At 37.0% G+C, this 24,633-nt stretch overlaps 1 protein-coding gene across 5 annotated transcripts in view; it reads left to right on the top strand.

The window, feature by feature from the left end:
- The window catches only part of SOCS5 (suppressor of cytokine signaling 5), a 118,852-nt gene that overhangs the window by 59,367 nt on the left and 34,852 nt on the right, over positions 1-24,633 (top strand). For 4 of the 5 annotated variants that reach the window (XM_055399414.2, XM_055399415.2, XM_055399413.2 and 1 more), the window contains exon 2: positions 7,176-11,459. The exons of the other annotated variant lie outside the window; for it this stretch is intronic. In XM_055399414.2, the coding sequence (XP_055255389.2) occupies positions 7,188-8,798 (1,611 nt within the window). In that variant the 5' untranslated portion in view covers positions 7,176-7,187 and the 3' untranslated portion in view covers positions 8,799-11,459. Of the gene's footprint in view, positions 1-7,175; positions 11,460-24,633 lie in introns of those variants that run through there. 5 annotated transcript variants of the gene reach the window in all.

Below are 24,633 nucleotides of genomic sequence, written 5' to 3'. Positions count from 1 at the left end.
AATGCCCTAAGTGCTTCTCACTAACTCTGTATCCCTCCTCACAAATGTAACCATTTACCTGCTTTTTATATTCTTACTAGATATGTATGCCTGTCTCAACAACATATTTTGGACTTTAACAGATAAATTGATTCATAATGTATATATCTTATGTATCATATCTTTCTCTAAGCATTGTCCTTGAGTTTCATAGGTGTAGATGCAAGTGGGTTATCACTCCTGCTTGTCTAGTAACCCATCATCTGGATGTACACTCATGGACTGATGAGGTTTCACTAGGATGTCTCAGTGACAGCCTCAACTGCAGTGTTTCCTAAACTGAGTTTATTAACTCCCTTCAACCTCTCACGTGCCAAAACTGCTCTATCTACTGTGTTTTCTCTCTCTGAAATAGCATTTCTTTCCACCCATTTACCCAAGCCAGAAACTCATTTTTGACACTTTTCCTCTTTCACCATTTCAAGGCAGTCGTTAATCCTGTAGCTTTGACTTCTGATCACTTCAAATCTGTGTCAGCAGCCTAGTGGAGTCCTTCCCTGGACCTCTGAGGTGGTCTTTGTGCAGCAGCAGTAGCCTTCCCTGTTCTCTTTCCATGGATTACAGCCCTGCCTCTTCGGCTTCATCTTGGCCCTCATTCCCTTCAATTGCTAGTCTGTTAACTTCAGCCATTGTTCATGCCATGCTCCTTCCCGCGCCACGACCTTTGCAAATGCTGCTTCCTCTGCCTGTAGAACACTGTCCTAGTATGCTCCAACAGTGTTGAACACCGTTCATTCTCACTCATCCTTCCTGACAGAATTTTGAAATATCACCTCCTCAGAGAGAAGTCTTCCTTACCATCCCTGAATCTAGTGCATGACTCCCTGTTATCATTAGGACTTTGTACCACTCCCACTTGGCATGACTATAAAATTAATTACCTGGTTATTAAGGAAGACCTTTCCTTTGATTCAGTCAGCACCAGTAGTCTCCAAAGTCTATTAAAGCAAGAAATCATTAAAAGGGATGCATGCCTTAAGTATTTTACTCTCAGAACATGACTCCATGTTCATTTGTCAGTCTTTTTATTAAGGGACAAAGGCCTTTTCTTTGGGAGTAGGTCCATTAGTCGCCAGTTCCATATTGTTTATCTTTTAGAAACTGTACTCTTAATATATCATTTAAGATTTATAGTTTGGGTTTTTTAAGTAGAACAAGAGTTTAGACTTTTCTGATGCATTGTGATCTTAGAATCCTTGTATATTTTTGTAGTATTTTTTCTAATTTTTGAAACTGTTTTCTTGCCTGTACCTAATTGAGCAACAGAAGTATCTCACTTTTATTGAGTATATCAAAAGTTATTCAACTCAGTCTTCACATTTCCCCACATTTTGTTAGGTTAATTAACAATTAAATCACCTAATTAGAATAATAAGTATAAATGACATGAACAGATCTAGAACTCAGTAAAGCTCAGCTGATGGGAAGAAGTCTTGAGTATACTAGGTCAGTGGATTCCACATGTACATGCTCTACTATATTAATATACTATGTATAGTATGATACTGTAACTGAATTATATGACCATTTATTACCCACAAAACCGCAGTTTTATATGGTTGAATATACTATTAAATAACAGTGTAAAAGATATGTAGACATACAGTTGGATAATGTAGATCATGTCACAGACAATAAAGTATGTTAAAAATATTTTTAAATAATTTTCTAAAAAACCCCAGTGGTTCTCAGATTCTTTTAAGGGACTAGAGCTATGACAGCCATACATCCCTAGATTTCTGGATCAGTCTTTAATATTAAACAGTGTATTTTTTTTTAAGTTATTGAAATGTCTCCAAAATATCAATCAAAAATGGAATCTCGTAAACTGCATCTTGTACTTGACTTTGGCACAGAAGTACTTTAGTCAGTCCATGTGTCCCAGTTTTTGTACTGTAACTGAAGAGCTTTCTATTGAAAAGGTATTATGATTAGTAGTCTGGATAGATTAAAGAGTAGAGGGGAGGTTTAGTTGGGTCAGATGTTTCCTCTTTGCCCACTATGGCATGCCATGTAGTCTTAAAATTTGTTGAATTTAATTCATTTCTGATAAAGTATGGATTAAGTTCCACTGGAATGAACTCCTGGGAACTATTTCAATGACTTTGTTTTGTGGAAATTTTGTAATAGATACTACTTGGCATTAAGAGGGCCATTGACTACAGTCTTTACTTTGTTAATATATATGAATTTTTTAGTAATGGAATTTGACCTCTCATTTTTCATAATTCTGATTTATAGCTTATCATGTTAATTAATCACTTTTCAACAAAAGCTGTTCAACTTACTACAGTATTATAAAACCAATTTAAATTATGATTGTCCTTCAGGGAAAGAATGACTTTTTAGAAATTTGTTTTGGATAGGTTTAAAGATAACTCTGCAGGTATAGAAATGTGAAAGATTGTTAATGGATGATTTCATCTAGAATCAATACAATCGAAATTTAACACTTTTTCCTAAAAAAGCCCTGTGTAACTTTATATGAAACCATAAAGTAATAGAGTTATAATTTAGTTCTCAAATGGTTTCAGCTGTATTTCCAAAAATTTAACCAGAAAAACAAAAGAACCTCAAAACTGACATTGTAAATATTAAGATAGTTGATATGTCTTCCTGATTCTTATATGGACTCTATGAATCACTATTGGGATTTTCTTTCCACTATTACAGCCACCCACATAGCATTCCCCACATCAAGAAAAAATCCATTTTCTGTCCCCAAGGAGTATGGAAGCATACTAGTCTTTTAAGTTAGGATATTTTGTCACAATTCAATCTAGCAGCAGCCTTCCACATTAGGAATAGAGATACACTAAATTTCATGCTCTGTCTATGAAACTGAACCAGAGGTTTAGTGTTAGAAACTGCCTACTGTCACCTGGCCTGTTATACAGCTTGTTCATACAGCTTACAAAGAGCTATATATGAAAATAACTGATAACTGATTGGTCGCTTTCTAAAATGAATGGTTATTTTTTAGGTATAATTTGCTTGTCAAAGAAGTATCTTTAGATAGCTACAAAATGTATCTTATAAACATGGAGATGAGAGATTTCTGTACTTTTGAATATTACTCTTCTAGTTTCTGCGGTGGTATGGCTATTACCTTACATACACTAGACCAAGGTCAACAAACTTTTTCTGTAAAGAGCCAGATAGAAAATACTTTAGACTTTGTAGGCTACATGTGATCTCTGTTGAATGTTCTTTCTGGGCTTTTTTTGTTTTTTTTTTAATCCCTTTAAAATTGTAAAAACCATTTTTAGCTTGAGTCTATACAGAAGCAGGCCACAGGCCAGATTTCCTCCTTGGGCTATAGCCTGCTGACCCCTGCTCTAGATCAGCGCTGTCCAGCAGAAATATAATTTGAACCATATATGTAATTTAAAATTTCCTAGTGGCCACATTTAAAAAATAAAAAGAAGCAGATGAAATGAATTCTACTACAATATTTTACCGGTTACATCCAAACTTGTTATTTCAATATGTGGCACTAACCACATTTCAGGGACTCAATAACCACATGTACCAGACAGCACAGTTCTACACCAGAGCTATTCAAAGCATGGACCATGAACTGGTGTCAGTCTACAGTTTGTTACCAGTTTTTGACAGGTTAAGTATAGAAATTAAAAATAAGCATTATAAAGTATTTTATAGTAACTTAACAGTTACTTTATATCTGTTTAATTAGTAAGAAACTTGGCACTTACATTTCATGTCTTTTTTACATTTCATTTTTAAAGCAATTTTATTATATTTTGCTTATCACTCTATGAAATTAAAAAGCAACTGCTTTCACTACAGATAATTTAAGAGGCCCCTTCAGTGCTTCTGCAACCAGTTTATGCTCCTGGCTCAAAAATTTGAGGAACCAGTTACCTTCGGTGGTAAGGGTGGAATATGGAGCTGAAAACAGAGCAGTGGGCAATCTGTGTTATCAGTCTCCCATGGGTCTTTTACCCTGAGCAGCCTGGAAATGACTATTCCTTTACCTTGGATAAAACTAGAGGTCAGAGCTAGGAGGAGCTTAAGACATTTAGTCATAACTAAAGTTGGGAGCGCCACCTTTGACAAACAGAGACTAAGTAAAAGTGAGAATATTGAGGTTAAGACGTCACAACTCCCTTCCCTGTACTCAGAACATGGCGGTCAGGTGTGTATGCCCCACACAGGAGATTGGCGCTTTTCTTTCCGGGATGAACAGCCAGGAGATAAAGCTTACAGATAGTAAGTAACATTTGAGGATTCCCTAGTGAAAAATCAACCCATTGTCTCATCACCTTGTAATAAAGCCAACCAGTCAGCAAGCACCACCCCCCTGCCCGCCTCCTCCGCACCCTCCAGCGAACAGAGCTTCTGATCTGCCTCAGTGCTGACGCACCATCAGACACTTACAGAAAGCCTCTGAAGTCAAAAACAAAAGACCTAAAGATTTAAGAAGAAAAAACAATATACTTAGAAGAAACAGATTACAAATATTTAAAATGTTAAAAGAAGGAAAAAGGAAAACAACGTTTTAAAACTTTGTATCCTTAGAGAAATGAGGTATTATATCCAGGAAGCTGGAAAAGGATACTATTAAAAAGAACATTCAGAGAACAAGAAAATTTGTCTTGAAAATTAAAACTGATACAAAGAACTGTAACCGCACTAGAACTGTTGGATAGTGATGTCAAAGAAATCTACCAGTAGAAAATGAAAAGAAAGGCAATCTTAAAAAGGAGATCTATGATAATCAGAAGATGAATCTAAGTAGTCTAGTGTCTAACGAACTTTCAGGAGGGAGGGAGGGAAGATGGGGGAGTAAAAAAATTGAAAGGGCCTGGCACAGTGAGTGTAAAAAAGGTCCCACACTATGGATAAAGTGTGGGTAAAGAAGCTGCAGTGTTTCACGAAATAATAACAAGTCACGTGCAGAAGACTGGGAACTGGTAATAACATTAGTCTTTTCAACAGCCAAATTGAAACCATTAGAATACGTGGAATAAGGCCCTCAAAATTCTGGCGGTGAATTATTTCCATCCTAGAATGTTATCAACTGATATGAACACATTATCTAGAAACATTGAGGAAAATAGCAGCAGAAACAGCTTAACAAAATTCAAAGTAACTTTCCTTGACCCCTGGGAGTGGAAATCAAGAATGGAGAGAGTATATCAGGCAGTACTCCTTTTTGTATAAGCCTTGTAGTAGTGTTTGACCTTTGAAACTGTAAATGTATGAATTAGGTAAAAATAAAAAACAACTTTAAGAAATGAGAAGGAAGTCAGGCTAAAAGGGGCTAGGATGTTGGAAGAGTACATCTACAAATTCTAGAGTCAACAAGAATGGAGCAGGAATTAGTCCTAAAAATAACAGGGCCATAAGTGAAATCTTAATATAAAAAGAATAAGTGATAAAAACAAAACATGTCCAAATGATAGAAGAAAAAAATGTTTACAAACGATTTTTTTTTGCAAGGAGGAGGAAGCAAAATGTTCTGACAGAGTTTAATATATTTAACAGTCCCATCTAACATTTTATTAGAACATATACCACCTATCATGCAAATTTCTCTGTACTTAACAGTATGCTTTTAATAAAGAGGACTCTCACTGTACATTTTGTGATTTTAGAGACAAAGATTATCTATGTTGGCATTGTCATTATTCCAAGAACACTGTTAGTTCAAGACCCTTTCTGTAGGAAACTAAAGGGAAGATGCATAATTCTTAAGAAAGTTTATTTCTCTTGCTCCTAAGTCAGCTTCTTGAAAATGGAAGTATTTCTGACAAAGAGATTTAGTCAGTTATGGAAAGATCAGCTCTAATGACTCTTATCACTGTTAAAACAAAACTCAGTTTTCCAATTCTGATTCTGAACTGTGCAGAATAGTACACAATGAGATAGTAAATAAACATGAACAAAAAATTCAGGGGAAAAAGTGCCATAAATATTAAATAGTAAAACAGAAGAAGAAAAAGATTCTGCTATCATATTGTGATAAAACTGGTTGAAGTTTACGTTTAGGCTTTTCTATTTCATCTAATGTTGATTTTTAGGTTACTAAATGAGACAGTGTGCCTATAAATGTCATAGTCTTAAAATAATTTACCTGTAAAGTGCCATGAACTGCTTTATATTTTTTTAAAAGGAGCAAGAATAAAAAACCCAAACTGCATAGTTTTTGTTTTTTTAATTACTATAGTATCATAACTTTTTTTCTATTACTGTGTTATTTTCAAGTTTTTCCAGGATTAAGAATTGGGACGCTTACCTTCTATTTAAACACTGTATTATCTTTCTTTTCTCTTGCTTTCTGTTACACTCAAACTACTTCAAAATCATGGGAAAAAATTATGTCATAGGGTGAGGAGGGCAGATTAGGAATTTTTACAAATGATTGACCTGTAAGGCTTAGATTGCTAGATGAATGGAGTAGAGTTAGTTGGTAAGTGAAATTAGATTACTGCTTAAAGGTTTTTTTAAATTAATTTTGATGTATTACACAAACGTGGTCCTGATTATCACTTTTAAGAAGTTGAATGAAGATGTGTTTCAACAATGCAAAACATATTTTCCCTTTATAATACTTGAGGCAGTACCTAAATTATTGAAAGTCAGGAGACAGAAACCAATGTCATAATGGCCTGATGACTCAGTGGTAAAGAATACACCTGCAATGCAGGAGATACAGGTTTGATTCCTGGAGATCCCATGGATCGGGAAGATCCCCTGGAGAAGGAAATAGTAACCCACTCCAGTATTCTTTCCTGGGAAATCCCATGGACAGAGGAGCCTGGTGGCCTACAGTCCATGGGGTTGCAAAGTGTCAGACACAACTTAGTGATTACCAACAACAACACATATGAAAAAGCCACCAGAGTTTGATTAAAAGGGTTTGTTTCCTTTCCTCTGAGTTCTGTATTCTATTTGAAGGGAAGTAGAAAGTGAGGACTTGCTAGAGTCATGGTGCCACAGCAGGGTCTCATAACCCTCAGCATCATAATGGGGTGATGTAATGTAAATTTCTGACCAGAACCACTGATGTTTCCCATGAAAAAAAGAGGGGTGGGTACTTACTGCCTTTTTTGTTTTCACACACTCCTTTGATTGACTTATTTTCTTCTTTTCCTATTTTTTGTCTTTAGGTCTTATAATCAATGGATAAAGTGGGGAAAATGTGGAATAACTTCAAGTACAGGTGTCAGAATCTCTTCGGTCACGAGGGAGGAAGCCGTAGTGAAAATGTGGATATGAACTCCAACAGATGTTTGTCTGTCAAAGAGAAAAACATCAGTTTAGGGGACTCAGCTCCTCAGCAGCAAAGCAGTCCCTTAAGAGAAAACGTTGCCTTACAACTAGGGTTAAGCCCTTCAAAGAATTCTTCAAGGAGAAACCAAAACTGTGCCGCTGAAATTCCTCAGATTGTTGAAATAAGCATTGAAAAGGATAATGACTCATGTGTCACCCCAGGAACAAGACTTGCAAGAAGAGATTCCTACTCTCGACATGCTCCTTGGGGTGGGAAGAAGAAACATTCCTGTTCTACAAAGACACAGAGTTCACTGGATACGGATAAAAAGTTTGGTAGAACTCGAAGTGGACTTCAAAGGAGAGAGCGGCGGTATGGTGTCAGCTCCGTGCACGACATGGACAGTGTGTCCAGCAGGACTGTAGGAAGTCGCTCTCTGAGACAGAGGTTGCAGGATACTGTGGGCTTGTGTTTTCCCATGAGAACTTACAACAAGCAATCAAAGCCCCTATTTTCTAATAAAAGAAAAATACATCTTTCTGAATTAATGCTTGAGAAATGCCCTTTTCCTGCTGGCTCAGATTTGGCCCAAAAATGGCATTTGATTAAGCAGCATACGGCCCCTGTGAGCCCACATTCAACATTTTTTGATACATTTGATCCATCTTTGGTTTCTACAGAAGATGAAGAAGATCGGCTTCGAGAGAGAAGGCGGCTTAGTATTGAAGAAGGGGTAGACCCCCCTCCCAACGCACAAATACATACATTCGAAGCCACTGCACAGGTTAACCCGTTATATAAACTGGGACCAAAGTTAGCTCCTGGAATGACTGAAGTAAATGGGGACAGTTCTGCAATTCCACAAGCTAATTGTGACTCAGAAGAGGACACAACCACGCTGTGTTTGCAGTCACGGAGGCAGAAGCAACGTCAGGTATCTGGAGACAGCCATGCCCACATTAGCAGACAGGGAGCCTGGAAAGTCCACACGCAGATTGATTACATACACTGCCTCGTGCCGGACTTGCTGCAGATCACAGGTAATCCCTGTTACTGGGGAGTGATGGACCGCTATGAAGCAGAAGCCCTCCTGGAAGGGAAACCTGAAGGCACATTTTTGCTCAGGGACTCTGCACAAGAGGACTACCTCTTCTCTGTGAGCTTCCGTCGCTACAACAGGTCCCTGCATGCCCGAATTGAACAGTGGAACCACAACTTTAGTTTCGATGCCCATGACCCATGTGTGTTTCACTCCTCCACTGTAACAGGACTTTTGGAACATTACAAAGACCCCAGCTCTTGCATGTTTTTTGAACCGTTGCTTACAATATCACTAAACAGGACTTTCCCTTTTAGCCTACAGTACATCTGCCGTGCAGTCATCTGCAGATGCACGACATATGATGGAATTGATGGGCTCCCTTTACCATCGATGTTACAGGATTTTTTAAAAGAGTATCACTATAAACAGAAAGTTAGAGTTCGCTGGCTGGAACGAGAACCAGTCAAAGCAAAGTAAACCCTCCTGTCCCCAAAGGGCATTAGCTAGATCTGCTTTTCTGCGCATCAGGCAGTGTACCTATAGCAAGCACACATATCAGTGTTAGGTTTTCTCAGTACAGTATGTAAGTTTAGTGTTAGTATCTGTCAGGTGCAATCTGCTGTTACTTTTACCCAGTAAATGCGGTGCCTATTGAGACAACAGGGGATACAGCTACAGGTGTTCAGTAAGGCTGCAAAAACTTTCTGCTGATTTAGCTGACAGTTTGGTTTTTAATGGCTGTAGTAACTGAGTGAAGCCACTCCGGGGCATTTGCTATGAAGAATTCTGTTTCTTACTGAAGAACAAATTATTAATATTGAATGAGTATTCAACAGTATGACTAATGTTTGAAGTTATTATTTTTTCTAAGAATTTTGCTATAACCTTCCAAAAGTAGTGATGTTTATAGTTACTATAAGTCAAGTTTGGAAGTCCAAAAAATTAAAGACTGCCTTCCTCTTAGAAAGAAAAAAAAAAAATGCAATTTTCTGGCCACAAGGGCATAGTGCAGTTCACGTAAGTGTTGATATAGTTTATAGTCAGTCTCCTTTTCTCTTCTGCAAAAGGTACTGTTAAGTAAACCAGGTTTTCTAAGTAGTAGTTCTTAAAATTTCAGACTTATAAAAAGTTGGTAGTAGAATTTTATTTAAGGCCTTAGGTATTCATTTTTTAATGAGTGCTTTAACTTAAAACGCATTGGAAATAGCTGCTGCAAGGTAGGCCTGCATGTGATTTAAGTTGACATGTGCAGTCGAGTTGCTGGTTCGTTAAAGTTGGATCTTTTTCTATGCCCATGATGAGTCTGTGAATCATGAAGAAAGTGAGGCGAGAAGATACCCAGACAAGTCAGATGATACTGACTACAGTGGTTGCTGGTCGTTGAAATTATTGTTAAACTGTAACTCATAATTTGGATGGCAGTATTTATCTCTTTGTTGTAAACTCTCATAGCTGAATTGCTTAAGTACAAGTTATAGAATTTCAGTGCACTTAATTTTTAATGGAAAATCTGAAACCTAAATTGCTGATTTAAAAGGTACTGTACAACCATTGTATATGTAAATAACTTTACTTAGCACCTTTTTGTCACTTAGAATAGTATGCAATACTACTTGAGTGAGCTGTTTTGGACATAATACCAAGTTCTAGTGTTTGCTTCTTAGTTTGAACCGAATTTACAGTCCGTCATAGACATTTTGCACTAAAGTAGTAATATCCGTTCTCGTGTCTTTCTGTTAACGTGCTCTGTACCACTGGTGAGTGCTCCCTAGTTTCCTTACCTGCTGCTACAGAAAGTTATTTTACATCCCAATGGCTATCGCCAGGGCCACAAAAAAGAAAAGCTATATTTGTATGCAACACTAACCCTTTGACTGCTAATGTATGTTTCTGCTTGCTGTGCCTTGTTACGGCTGCTTCTTTGTGCTAATAAAGTATGTTTGGTGTTCTTCTTGTATATCTGCTGTTTTATACATTTGCAACAATTTCTCTTGTAAATGGAATGGTTTGGGGTTTTTAAATAAGCATTACCTGGCAACCTACTATAGTTAATGCAGAATTACTGAACAGTCTAATATTGACTTATTCCAAGTAAGCTAATTCTAAATTTAATTCTGTACATCTTTCCAATCATAATCACATATACTGTGGAACAGTATCTCTCTAGTTACTGAAAATTACTGTATAGTTTAGGTTATAACAGAAAATGAACAGAGAAATACTGACTAAACCTATTGATTTCTCTGCTTATAAGTGAAAGATTGAAACTATCAATGACATGTTATAATAAATGAATATCTGTAGCCTCCTGCATCAGAAGCAAGTTAAATGAAGTCTTGTGAACTAATAATACAATAGCACCATTTATTGGTTTGGGGACCATTTTAATTAATAATAAATGCCCAAAATGTAGAAACTGTAACCAAAGACTTGTCCATTTTAAAGCAAAATGGGGATTGAAGGGACTTATAATTCCTGTCATTTCTAATAGAAGTCCCTGAAGAACATATACCAAAGTGTTTGAGAACGTCATCCAAACCTACTTTAAAGCATTATGTGCAATTAAGTTGTTATGACATAATTACATTGCATAATTGTTGGGTCCGTTTTCTTGAACTTATAATGTACCTGAAAAATAAACCTCTTGGGGAAATAAAGAGTTCATACTGATTATTAGAGAAAGGCTATATATGCAAGCAAGATCTTGTTTTAAAGAGGTAACTTGAAACTCCAAGAAAGCACTTGATGTTTTATATGCTTGTAGGAAATTGATGTTTTAATTGTAGTTTTATAGAAGGTATTAATGCTTTTATGTATTTCAGAAATTTCTTATGTTAAATGGAAATTGTTTTAAATGTGTAAATATTTGAGTTTATGTAAGCATGTATACACTGTGCTAAAAGTCACTTATGTTTCAGTTTTTGTGTAATATTCATATGCAACTTTTGGTTTAAATTTTTTTCTTAAAAAAATTAGTGGCTTACATTTTAAAAAAAGAAAAATCACCAGCATGAAACTGCACCTAAGTCTATATTCACTGTGTCTTTTTCTGAATCCCACTGTAGTCTGTCAAGTAAATTTATGTTTTCATGGTTTTTTTGAAGTGCATTTTAATACAAACTAGGAAATTCTTTAGAAGTTTAGACACTTCATATAGAAGTAATTATAATTAACCCAAAGAAAGACTGCTCTGGTTCATATACATTCTCATTCTTAAGTTCATTACCCATTCATTTATATTCTCTATATACATACATACATATGTGTTTATGATGTTGATATTGCTTTCAACATTAATATTGACATCTGATTCAAAATCATTTAAAGGCTTTATATATATATATATACACTCTCTCCTTGTACCATTCAGATTTGATTATCTGTACCTGAAGTTTAGACTTATGACTATAATCTTGTTTGTAATACCTTGTAAAGAGAAAGCATTCATTAGTATTTTCTTTACTGGCTAAATACAGTAAAGATTCTTTGAAGAAACAGCTTGGTTTAAATACAGTTATTAAGAGTCATAATTAAATTTATATTTCTTTGACAAAAGTTGAGCCCAAATAATCACACTTCACAAACTGATGTGTGTTCTTATGGTCCATGAGAAGATTTATATATAAGATTTATAGGGGCTTGAATGGTAAAAATTGATACTTTAATTCTAAGATTCATTTTGACAAAATTCAAAGTTTATGAACATTTTAATTTGACGTTTTGACCTTGTTGCTATTCATTTTCATCAAAAGTTTTCTCTTGCTCTGTATCACTAAATATTAGTTTGGTAAGTTTTATTGAGATTGTTCTTAAATCCCTTATTTTTATAACAAAGAAAGCTATAAAGTTGCTTTTTGCTAGTGGCAAAGAGTCTGGAGTGAGTCAGAACTCTCCTTGAAAAGATGCAGAGCCTATGTTCATCTCTGGTAGCATGTGAAGTGTTAATACGGGGCCGATCACATGAGTTCCTTCATATTCCATACCACAACACAAGCAGTTTAACTGAGATGAAATTAGATAAACATGCACACTAAGGGCTGACTTAAAGGTGAGAAATATTATTTCCAAAGGAAGCAATACTACTTGGTGCATAAAAACTACATATCTAGGCTCATGTTTTGGTTCATATTTTTGCAACAGCCAAATACAGAACATAGACTTTCACAATGTGGTATATTTCTAAGGAGGTTTGGGATGGAGTTTTTGTGGGAGGTGGTTGGTGGTTTGGGCGGCAGGGGGTGGGGGGCAGCGTGTGGATGAATTGTCCTTTCAAAGTAAGGATCAGTTGGAACAACTTTCCATACCCAGGAAGCTTGATTAAATATTAAGACTCATTTCAGCCATTCATTCAACAAATACTCTTTGAAGACCCATGTGCGACCAACACCATTTTAGTGATGGGCACACACTGGGTTATCAGACAAAGTTATGGGGTCATTAGGGAATGGTGACCTTAAGTGATGAGAAGAAAATCACCAATAACAAAAGTATTTTGATGAATAATAAAACTAAAGATCTGAAACCAGGAATGAGCTTTTATACTGAAAAAGAATGCTAGTAAGCCAGGTCCAGTGAGTATGGTGGGAATTGCCTGGAGAATCCCATGGACAGAGAAGCCTGGTAGGCTACAGTCCACGGGGTCGCAAAGAGTCGGACACGACTGAGCGACGGAACGGAACGGAAGGTTGCTTATATGCAGAGTACATCATGAGGAACGCTGGGCTGGAAGAAGCACAAGCTGGAATCAAGATTGCCGGGAGAAATATCAATAACCTCAGATATGCAGATGACACCACCCTTACGGCAGAAAGTGAAAGAGGAGAGTGAAAAGTTTGGCTTGAAGCTCAACATTCAGAAAACGGAAGATCATGGCATCTGGTCCCATCACTTCATGGGCAATAGACGGGGAAACAGTGGAAACAGTGTCAGACTTTATTTTGGGGGGCTCCAAAATCACTACAGATGCTGACTGCAGCCAGGAAATTAAAAGACGCTTACTCCTTGGAAGGAAAGTTATGACCAACCTAGATAGCATATTAAAAAGCAGAGACATTACTTTGCCAACCAAGGTCCGTCTAGTCAAGGCTATGGTTTTTCCTGTGGTTATGTATGGATGTGAGAGTTGGACTGTGAAGCAAGCTGATCGCCGAAGAATTGATGCTTTTGAACTGTGGTGTTGGAGAAGACTCTTGAGAGTCCCTTGGACTGCAAGGAGATCCAACCAGTCCATTCTAAAGGAGATCAATCCTGGGTGTTCATTGGAAGGACTGATGCTAAAGCTGAAACTGCAATACTTTGGCCACCTCATGCGATGAGTTGACTTACTGGAAAAGACTCTGATGCTGGGAGGGATTGGGGGTGAGAGGAGACGGGGACGACAGAATGAGATGGCTGGATGGCATCACCGACTCGATGGACATGAGTTTGAGTGAACTCCGGGAGTTGGTGATGGACAGGGAGGCCTGGTGTGCTGTGATTCATGGGGTCGCAGAGTCTGACCTGACTGAGCGACTGAACTGAACTGAACTGATGGTTGCAGAGATTGACAAGGGCCTAACCACTTAGGGCTATGGGTCCAAAGTAAGGAATCTAAATTTTATTCTGAGTCTGATGGTAATAAGGGGGTGACATGGTCTGCCTTATATTCCTTTAATAGATGGAGAACAAGCTGCAATGGAGCAAAATTGTAGTCATCCAGGTGAGAGATGGTGAGAGCCAAGATTGGAGTGGTAGTCATAGGGAGGAGTCTTTTGCTGGAAAACGATAACAGGATTTGGTGATAGGTCGGATGTGAAGAAAGAAGAAATCAAAGATGACTGATTTTGAGCAAAGGATGGTGATGCTATGATTTTAGAATAACTGGAGGAGCAAATTGGAGAGTATAAGTCAAATCTTGACCTTGGGTATGTTGAATTTTGAAATTACTATTAATTTGTAATTATACAAATTTTATTTGTATAATTGTAATTATACAGTGTCTCAATGGAGACATTGGGATGTCTGAATGTAGAGTTAAGGGGGAAAAGAAAATATGGGGCATTGCTATATGACTAATACTTAAAACTACAGGACAGGATGGCAAGAGCTAGGAATTTCGCTTGGAAAAAGTGAAAGTGGTAGTTGCCCAGTCATGCCCGACTCTTTTAGACCCCATGGACTGTAGCCCACCAGGCTCATCTGTCCATGGAATTTTCAAGGCAAGAATACTGGAATGGGTAGTCCTTCCCTTCTCCGGGGGATCTTCCCAACCCAGGGATCGAATCCAGGTCTCCTGCATTACAGGCTTTACCATCTGAGCCACCAGGGCAGACCCAACAGGGAAGCCAGTATTTCTTTGGGAGAAGTAATTATGGCAGTACTTACCTTAATTTGTTAATTCAAGATTCTGTGTCATTAACTTTTTTGTTTTTTAAGCCATCTACTTTCAATAGAGGACTTGCGCTTCAAAAACTTTTCAAATACTGGAATCATAAGCCTTTACCCAGTTTTAAAACTTCATCCATGTCAAATTAGTTGTCATGTTTTCCATGTCAAGTTAATATGTCTTATTTTAGTACAAGTGTTTATATGAAAAAGCAAGTTCATTATGGAATATTTAGAAAATACTAAGATTATAAAGAATTGGTACCTCAGATGGGACTTCCCTGGCAGTTCAGTGGTTAAAACTCCATGTTCCCAATGCAGGGTGGGTACAGGTTTAATCCCTCGTTGGGGAACCAAGATCCCATGTGCTGCACAGTGTAGTCTAAAAACTTTTAAAAATGATCAGGACCACAGAAAAGTCTGTATTACCATTTCCTCTACCATCATCAACCCTGACCCTCCCAGCTCCCATTTTGTAGAGGTAACTGCTACTAACATTTATTTTCTCTTCCAATATTATCCATGCATTTTTAACAAAAGATGAACGTTTTTGAAATATGGATAAAGATAGATGATAACATACCAAGAGAAGAAGAGAGTTGTGGACCTTGAATCACTTTTAGGGCATACTCAGATATGGTCCAAATTTTACTGTCTACCTGATTCAGTGTGGACCTGACTTTCTTCAGATTTTTGAGACAGGTCATTAATGTCAGTAGAAGATGAGAATCTTCATCTCATAGAACTTTCAAACTAATGGGGACAGAGGCACGTATATAAATAAGCAGTGATGAGAATGTATGAAAATAGACTAATGAAAAAGTAATTTAGAAGAAACAATGCATGCTTGATAAGGAAAAATAGAAAAGTGACACTCTTGGAGGCAGGGTGATTTGGTGTCTTAGGTTTATTTCATCACAAGAGTATCTAAGAAATTGATTAGCAGATAGTGGAGAAGTTAGGTGTGAAAGGGTAGTGGTTGGTAAGTAGCAACCGATGAAGGCAGGGTGAGGTAGAAGAATCTGTTGAGTGTAACATCTGAATATACTAGACTGAAGAGTCTGAATTTATCTAGGTTCATAGCAAAGTAGAATTAAAGATTAAGAGATTATGCCAGCAGCGTAAAATGGATTATAACCAAGAGAGACTGGAGAAAGGATGCCCTGTGAAATTTGCCTGGGTCAGGTTGATACCACTGGAATTAAGCTGAGGAGCACATCTGAAAGAAACTGGCAAAGGGGCAGGGGAACCCCACCATTTTGGATAAGGAAAACAAGCAATTTGCTTGCCTAGAAGATTGTTAGGTATGTCATAATTTCTCCAAATGCAAGCAAATTATAGGAAAGCCAAGCTAGTATCTCCCATTTAATATGAATATGTATCCTGTTTTTAAACATGGATAGTGTATTTTTGAAAGGCACATTTTTAATGCAAAGAAGTAATATTTAGGGAAAAGTTCATCACTCTTAGGTTTATATAGAAAATAGGAAAATTATGTAAAATCTAAACATGAAAAATTTTTTTCAATCTGACAAAAATGCTGAGAACAGGCGGCAAAATAAGATTTAAGAGGGAGTTACTGAATTTAAACCCCCCAAAAGCTATTCTAATTGATGGAATTTTTCTCATTTTTAATTTTAGTAAGTGAAGACTGCATCAAGTTCTTATTTTAGTACTCAGGGTTATATTTACAAATGTATAATACTTACTTTCGGATACTTCTTTCTCTGAGTATTTATTTTTAACTAGAACCCCAAGATTTTAGGGTATTTTTTAAACAATACAACTTAGCATTACACTGAATAGTTTAATATGTTCTCTTCTGTCTTAAAATGCATACAATTATGCACTTAATCCTACTTTTTATTGGCTTCTGTTAAAGATGAATTACTTTATAGTTTTTTATAAACACTTGAGTATATTTTTAAAATTGAACTGGAATAATTTATCTAATTTTATAAATATTTTAAGATGCCCTTGAGTGTAATAGAGGAAGTGTTGAATTTTAATGACATTATATAGGAATAGAGAAAATTTTTAGTATATAGTAGTAGTTACAAGACTGATAAAATTTGTAAACTGTAATTTAAAATATCTTTTAGCAGTTTCTATCTGAGTAATAATAAGATTAGAAAACTAAAATTAATTTCTAAAATTTGGCTGTACTAAATTTCAATCCTTCAAGTAGATAATCTGAAAGGCAGTATATTGGTGACATGAACAAAATAAATGTTAAGGGTCTACATTTAATCTATAAATTCTGTCAGAGGCTGGGTGATGTACCTAAAATAATCTTAGAGGGGAAGCCGTTAGAATAGCCTCCTGGTCCAAAAAACAAACCATGTATAACCTGATGCAGCAGATGAATTATTGTGTAATACATAAGATTTACTTGAGCTGCTGTGTCTAATCCTCTGCTGGTCTTGATACTTGACTTAGAGGGGTTAAGTACTTGTCCAGAGTCACAGAGAGAGTGAATGTTGGAGCTAGGTGTCAAACATGGGTTGAGGCCAGAACCTAAGCACTTATCAGTGATACCTTAATTTTCTGGATCCTAATTTTGTGAACCAAATTTCTTCCAGTACTTTGTCCCTTATTTTCATGTCAAGGGGATTTTCAACAACTGATAAAAGTAGATTCTAAATCATTCATAAAAGTGTTGAAGCAGTAGGCCCCTAGAATTCTTTAATTCATACTCCAGTTCATTATCTAAGGAGTCTTCTATTTTTTCTAGCACTGCTGTCCCCCTTGCTCACTTCTCTGCTGTCATGCTGGCTTCTTACAGTGGCCTCAACACTCCAATATCTTTCCAGCCTCAGGACTTTTTGCACTTGTTGCTCCCTCCTGAAATTCTCACCTTCACAGTCTTCCACATAGCAAGATAGGTTCTTTTCATTCTTTATCTCTTAAGCTTAAATGTCACCTCCTCAGAGAGACCTGATCATGTCATTTAAAAGAGATCACACCCAGAGACAAAAAACAAAACCCAGTGAAACCAAAAGCTAGTTCATTGAACAGATAAACAAAACTTATAAGTCTTTAGCCAGATTCATCAAGAAAAAAAAAGGAGAGGGCCCAAATCAGTAAAATCAGAAGTGAAAATGAAGAAAGTACAACTGATGTCACAGAAATACAAAGAATTATAAGAGACTACTTACAAATAACTATACATCAATAACATGGACAACCTCGAAGTCATGGACAAATTCTTAGAATTCCCAAGACTGAACCAGGAAGAAATAAAAAATATGAACAGACCAGTTACCATTACTGAAATTGAATCAATAATTTAAAAACTCCCAACAAACAAAAGTCCAGGACCAGATGGCTTCACAGGTGAATTCTACCATTTAGAGAAGAGTTAATGCCTATCCTGAAACTATTCCAAAAAATTGCAGAGGAAGGAAAACTTCTGGACTTTATGAAGTCAGCATCATCGTCAGAGATGAATACAATAACTGAAATGAAGAACAGAAGGAATCGAGCAGAATAAATGAGGCAGAAGAATAAGTGAGCTGGAAGACAGATGGGTGGAAATCACTGCTGCAGAAGAGAATTTTAAAAAATGGAAAGAAATGAGGACAGTCTAAGACCTATGGGAAAACATTAAATGTACCAACATTTGCATTCTAGGGTTCTCAGAAGGAAAAGAGAAAAAGGACCCAAGAAAATATGTGAAGAGATAATAGCTGAAAATTTCCCTAATATGGGAAAGGAAACACTCAAGTCCAGAAAGTGTGGAGAGTCCCATACAGGATAAATCCAGGGAGGAACAGGCTGAGACACATATTAAATGGACAAAAAGAGAAAGAATCTTAAAGGCAACAAGAGGAAAGATACAAGGGAATCCCCATGAGGTTATCAGCGGATTCTTCAGCTGAAACTCTGCAGGCCAGAAGGGAATGGCATGATGCATTTAAAGTGATGAAAGGGAAAAACCTACAACCAAGAATACTCTTCCCAGCAAGTCTCTTGTTCAGATTCGATGGAGAAATCAAATGTTTATAGACAAGCAAAAGAGAGAATTCAGCACCATCAAACCAGCTTTACAACAAATGCTGAAGGAACTCCTCTAGATGGAAAAGAAAAGGCCACAACTAGAAACAGGAAAATTATGAATGGGAAAGCTCACTGGTAAAGGCATAGGAGACAACAAGGTACAGGAAATAAAGCACCTGTACTCTGAAAACTATAAGATGCTGATGACAGAAATCAAAGAGAACACAAACAGGTGAAAAGATACACTGTGTTCTGGATTGAAAGAATCAATACTGTCAAAGTCACTATACTACCCAGGGCAATCTACCGATTCAGTGCAATACCTACCAAATTAGCAATGACATTTTTCACAGAACCAGAACAAAAATCTTCTAAATTTGTGTGAAAACGCAAAAGACCCTGAATAGCCACAACAATCTTGAGAAAGAAAAACAGATGGAGGAACATTCTCCCTGACTTCAGACTATACACACACACAAGGCAGAAATATAGATGACTGGCACAAGACAGCAAGTCCAGAAGTGATGCTCACACTTACAGTCGCCCATCTACAACAAAGGAAGTGCAAAGATACAGTGAAGAAAAGACAGCCTCTGTAAGTAGTGCTGGGAAACCTGGACCGCTACATGTAAGAGAATAAAATTTAGAGCATTCTCTAACACTATATCCAAAAATAAACTCAAAACAGACTAAATACCTAAATGTAAGACTGGATATTATAAAACTCAGAGGAAAACATAGGCAAAACATTTTTTAACATGGATCACAGCAAGATCTTTTTGGATTCCCCTCCTAGAGTAATGAAAATAACAAAACTAAACAAATTGGATATAATTAAAAACTTTTGCCCAGCAAAGTTTTTAATTATAGATTAAGCAAAAAGACAGCTCACAGAGTGGGAGGAAATATTTGCAAATGATAAGATGAACATGAGATTGATCTCCAGAATACACAAACAGCACTTGCAGCTCAATATCAAAAAAAGCAAACAAACCAACCAAAAAAATGCACAGAAGATCAAATACACATTTCTCCAAAGACATAAAAATGGCCAGAAAGCACATGGTAAGATGCTCAACGTGCTAATTATTAGAGAAATGCAAATCAAAACTCTAATGAAGTGTATCACCTCATATTGATCAGAATGGCTATCATCAAAAAAATCTACAAATAATAAATGCCAGAAAGAGTGTGGAAAAAAGGGAATCCTCTTGCTCTGTGGGTGGAAATGTAAATTGATACAGCCACTATGGAGAATAGTATAGAGGTTCCTTAAAAAAACTAAAAGAGTTACCATATGATCCAGTCTGGGCATATATCCAGAAAAGACAAAAGCTCTTACTGAAAAGATGGATGCATTCCACCGTTCACAGCAGCACTATTTATAATATCCAAGACATGGAAGCAACCTAAATGTCCATCAACAGATGAATGGACACAGAATGTGGCGGGGGGAGGTAATGGAATATTACTCGGCCATAATAAGAAAGAAATAATGCCATTTGCAGCACATGGATGGACCTAGAGGTTATCATACTAAGTCAGATGGATAAAGACAAATATTATTATATCACTTATATGCGGAATTTTTTTTAAATGATACAAATGAACCTATTTACAAAACAGAGATAGACTCAGACATAGAATACAAACTTAATGGTTGCCAAAGGGGAAAGCAAGAGAAGGCATAATTTAGGAGCTTGGGATCAACAGATACACACTGCTAAATATGAAATAAATAAACAAGAACGATCTGTATACCACAGGGAACTATATTCAGTATCTTGTAATAACCTATAATGGAAAAGAATCTGAAAAAGAATACTTACAGATGTTTAACTAAACACTTTATTAATATACACCTGAAACATTGTAAATCAACTAATACTTTCAATTAAAAAATAGCAAAAAAAAAAAAAAAACACGGGGTAACTAATATGATGACCCTCCTGTGGTGAATGGGAAAACCCACAGGTAATACATAGAACAAATGAATGCTAGAAAAATTAAGGCAGTTGTTTCACATAGTTGGAGGTAACTATATCTGTGAAACTACACAGCCTAAGTTTCATGGCACTGAAAGTCATCTTTTTAAAAACTAGAAAACTGTGTCCTTGAAGAAAAACTATATGATAGTTTATGAGATCTTAGAGAGGTCGGATGTGGTTGGGCTTCCCTCACAGCTCAGTTGGTAAAAAATCTGCCTGCAATGCAAGAGACCCGGGTTCAATTCCTGGGTCGGGAAGATCCCCTGGAGAAGGAAATGGCAACCCACTCCAATATTCTTGCCTGGAGAATCCCAAGGATAGAGGAGCCCGGCAGGCTCCAGTCCATGGGGTTGTAAGAATCGGACATGACTAAACCACCAACCAGAGAGGTGGGATGTGATGGAGTTAGAAGACTTGGGTTCAGGTTCAGAGATGACCACTCATGTCACCTTGGTCAAATTACAGTTTCTCTTGGCTTTTGTTTCTTCTCACTGTAAAGGAATTATCTGCCCATTTCACAGAATCACATTTTGGAAATTAGATAAGAAATGATAGGAAAAGCACTAACCATTAATTTTCAGAACTCTGGCAGTTGAAGAATATTTATAATATGTGACAATATAAAGAGAGAGAGGTACCTAAAAGGATTAAACTAAGAAAGAAATCCTTTATATGTTTTTCTTGTGAAGAACTCAAGTTTATTTTAGCTGTGTGCCTGTTGTCAGACTGCCTGGGTTGTGCTTCAGTTCAGCTGCCTACTAGCTGGTAAGTTTCTTAACTCTTCAGGCTCAGGTTCTTCATTTCAGGCTCATCTCTACCCCCATCGTGGTGTGGAAATACGTTTAATAATCCTTGAGAAACACATAGCACAGTGCCTGACACATAGTAAGTTTTCAGTAAATATTGTTTTCTTATCCTTCCATCCATCATTGATTACATTAGCAGATGTACAGAACTGGAATCTAGAGCTTCTGATCAAAACCAGTCTTTCTTTTTCTCTGGTAAGGGCTTGACTAAAATGTAAATTCAACCAGTAGTTCTCTTATATACTGTTGGCTTAATGTGGAGTTTTGCTAATGGACATAATCAAAATGTTGAAACATTATTGCTGAATCTCAGAAAATTATTGGGGAGCAGATAGGATAAAGAGAACCATAATTCTATTCAAATTTTTATTTAGTGCTCATAAGATGTTTTAGTTTTCCATGAAGCAAAAGAATTTATCTTTGGAGTTGATAGATGTATAGTTATTATGCATTTGGTTTATGTTTTTACATCCCAGTAGAAATGTGGCAGTATACCTAGAAAAGTTTCAGGAATTAGTTTTCTCCGAATGCACCATTTTATTTTCTAACCTGGCTATGACTGTTAGGCTTAGGAAACACACACACACAGCACAGGCATGGCTACAGGATGCCTTAAAACCTGTTGCAGCCATCGTGTACCACCAATACAGATGATCACAGTATCATCCTGTGAGAAATCCATACTGTTGTCAATTGTTGCCTGAGACTGAAAACCAATGTGGCTCCTTTCATGACTGAGATTTCTGGGGAAATCTCCCTGTGTCCCTTTTCACCTAGTTTGTTGCCTCCCCACATTACACACAGTGCTGTGCTTAGACGCTCAGTCATGTCCAACTCTTTGTGACCCCATGGACTGTAGCCCGCCAGGCTCCTCTGTCCATGGGGAGTCTCCAGGCAAGAATATGGGAGTGGGTTGCCATGCCCTCCTCCAGGGGATCTTGCCAGCCCAGGGATCGAACCCAGGTCTCCTGCATTGCAGGCAAATTCTTTACCCACTGAACCATCAGGGAGGCCCAAGAATACTGGAGTGGGTAGTCTACCCCTTTTCCAGGGGATCCTTCCAACCCAGGAATCAAACTGGGGTCTTCTGCATTGCAGGTGGATTCTTTACCAGCTGAGCTACCAGGGAAACCCTTAAACACAGAGTCATTGCTGTGTGTTCCTGTGGGTTTGTGGGTGTAGAGACCATACCACCAAGTTCCCAGCTAGATCCCTAGAACCCAGCTCTCCTCTCTGCCTGGTTCATGGCAGGTGCTCAGTAGATATTTGTTCAAAGAGTGAATTCTCAAAAATTAAGGAATTTAATATCTATTGTGGATACATTTATAAAACATAAAACATGAAGGAATTAAAAAGCAAGCTAGTCGGACATGACTGAAGCGACTTAGCAGCAGCATTGTATAACTGCTAGTTTTAACTTATGTCAAAACATTAATAAGTCACTGTACTTTAACCTAACGACCTAATTAATTTACTGCCCTATAGTTAAAAGTCTCTTAATTTTGAAATTGAGACTTAACCTTTTTAGGCTTTATTGCATCTTTCTGCTGCTTAGGTAGCTCTTTGAAACCGTAAAGAGTAACTCAGGTTACTTAGGTTACCTAAGTAACTTAGGTAACTCTTTGAAACTGTAAACTTACATCTTTTGATTCTAGAACTGCTGAGGTTTAGAAGTAAGTTTTGCTTTGGGGTTGCAGTGCCTACCATTTATTGAGAAGTGAGGCTCAGAGGCCCTGCAATGCATCAGTAAAAGGCAGAAAGTGCTCCCACCTAATTACCATCAAGTATTTCCTGAAAGAGAGACGAGCGGGGGCCATAGATACAGGCCATAGAGCTGTCCCTCCTGAACGTGTCTGTTTATACTGAATGGCTATCACAGTGGTGCTTTCATTCTCTAAGGCAAATGTTTAGAATCTTGGGACCTACGCTGGAGCAGTTTCTAATGGAACATTTTGAAAACTCTAGGACACTTTAAGAAATGTTTGAAAGCCATTATGCAGACCAAGTCAAAGAAAGCACTGTTTTGATTTTAATGGTTTGTGACTTCTACTATGTGTCCTGTCCTTGGGTCCTGGCTGCGGTGACATTGTGTGTAGGCTTCACTGCAGAGGCATTTGCTTGTCCATGTCTATCAGCTTGGGAAGGAAAGTCAAGGTGAAGACAGGTGGAAACAAGCCACTTTGACCATATCCTTAAATTCAAGCTAAATTCTACCTTAAGTCAGTTGATTCTAAATTCTCCCTTAAGTCAGTTGAGTTCAGGAAAGCTAATAATACATAATCAAACCAGAAACATTTTTCAGGAGAGAATAGTTCCAATCTCTTTAAGTGATTCTAGTACTTTCAGTTTAAATTAAACTTTATATTGTTTGATCCTATGATTATTTTTATTCTGTTATTGAATGAAAGAATAACACTGAATGATTCAAAATGTATTTTAATTTGTAAGTTTTGGTTAAATGTAAGTGTTTAAAAATAATAATTGCCTGGATCTCTCAACCTCACATCTTGGAAAAAGAGTATCTCCATGCTTACCAGAAGTCTCTGTGTCCAATAAGTGACTCCTTTAAGAAATGATATGGCCCCTACCCTCACAGAAGCTCAGCTCCAGTCCCCACCAGACATTTGGGAGTGGCAGTTGTTTGGACTTTTCCTTGTGTCTGCGTCCTGTTGTCTCTTTCTGAAATCAGAACCACTTCCTTCCTCTAACTGATGCATACCTCACGTCATTTGAGCCCATTTCCCTGAAATCCTAAGTTCCCATCAGTTTACGGCAGCAGTTCTCAAATTTTTGGTCTCAAGACTTTATTACACTCTATAAAACTATTGATGACCTACCCAAAAGTTTTGTTTACTGATTTATCTATCAATAGTTACCATTTTACAAATTAAAACGTAAAATGTTTGTTTCTTTTTAAAAATTCATTATACATTAAATACATAACACTTTTTTGTAAAATAACATATTTTGGAGAAATTGGTGAGAAGAGCTAAATTGTTTTAATTTTGAAAGTCTAAATATCTGACTTAATAGAAGACAGCTGAATATTCTTATCTCCACTCAATCTATTGCAATATGTTGCTTTGGTTAAAGAATTTGAAGAAACTCTGGCCTTACATAGATATATAGTTGGAATAGGAGTATTTTAATAGCCTT

The sequence above is a fragment of the Moschus berezovskii genome, chromosome 11 (assembly GCF_049115385.1).
Source record: "Moschus berezovskii isolate FMDL1 chromosome 11, NW_MosBer_1.0, whole genome shotgun sequence".
NCBI lineage: Eukaryota > Metazoa > Chordata > Mammalia > Artiodactyla > Moschidae > Moschus > Moschus berezovskii.
The sequence above is the reverse complement of the archived record's forward strand: the minus strand, read 5'-3'. Positions and strand labels throughout refer to the sequence as shown.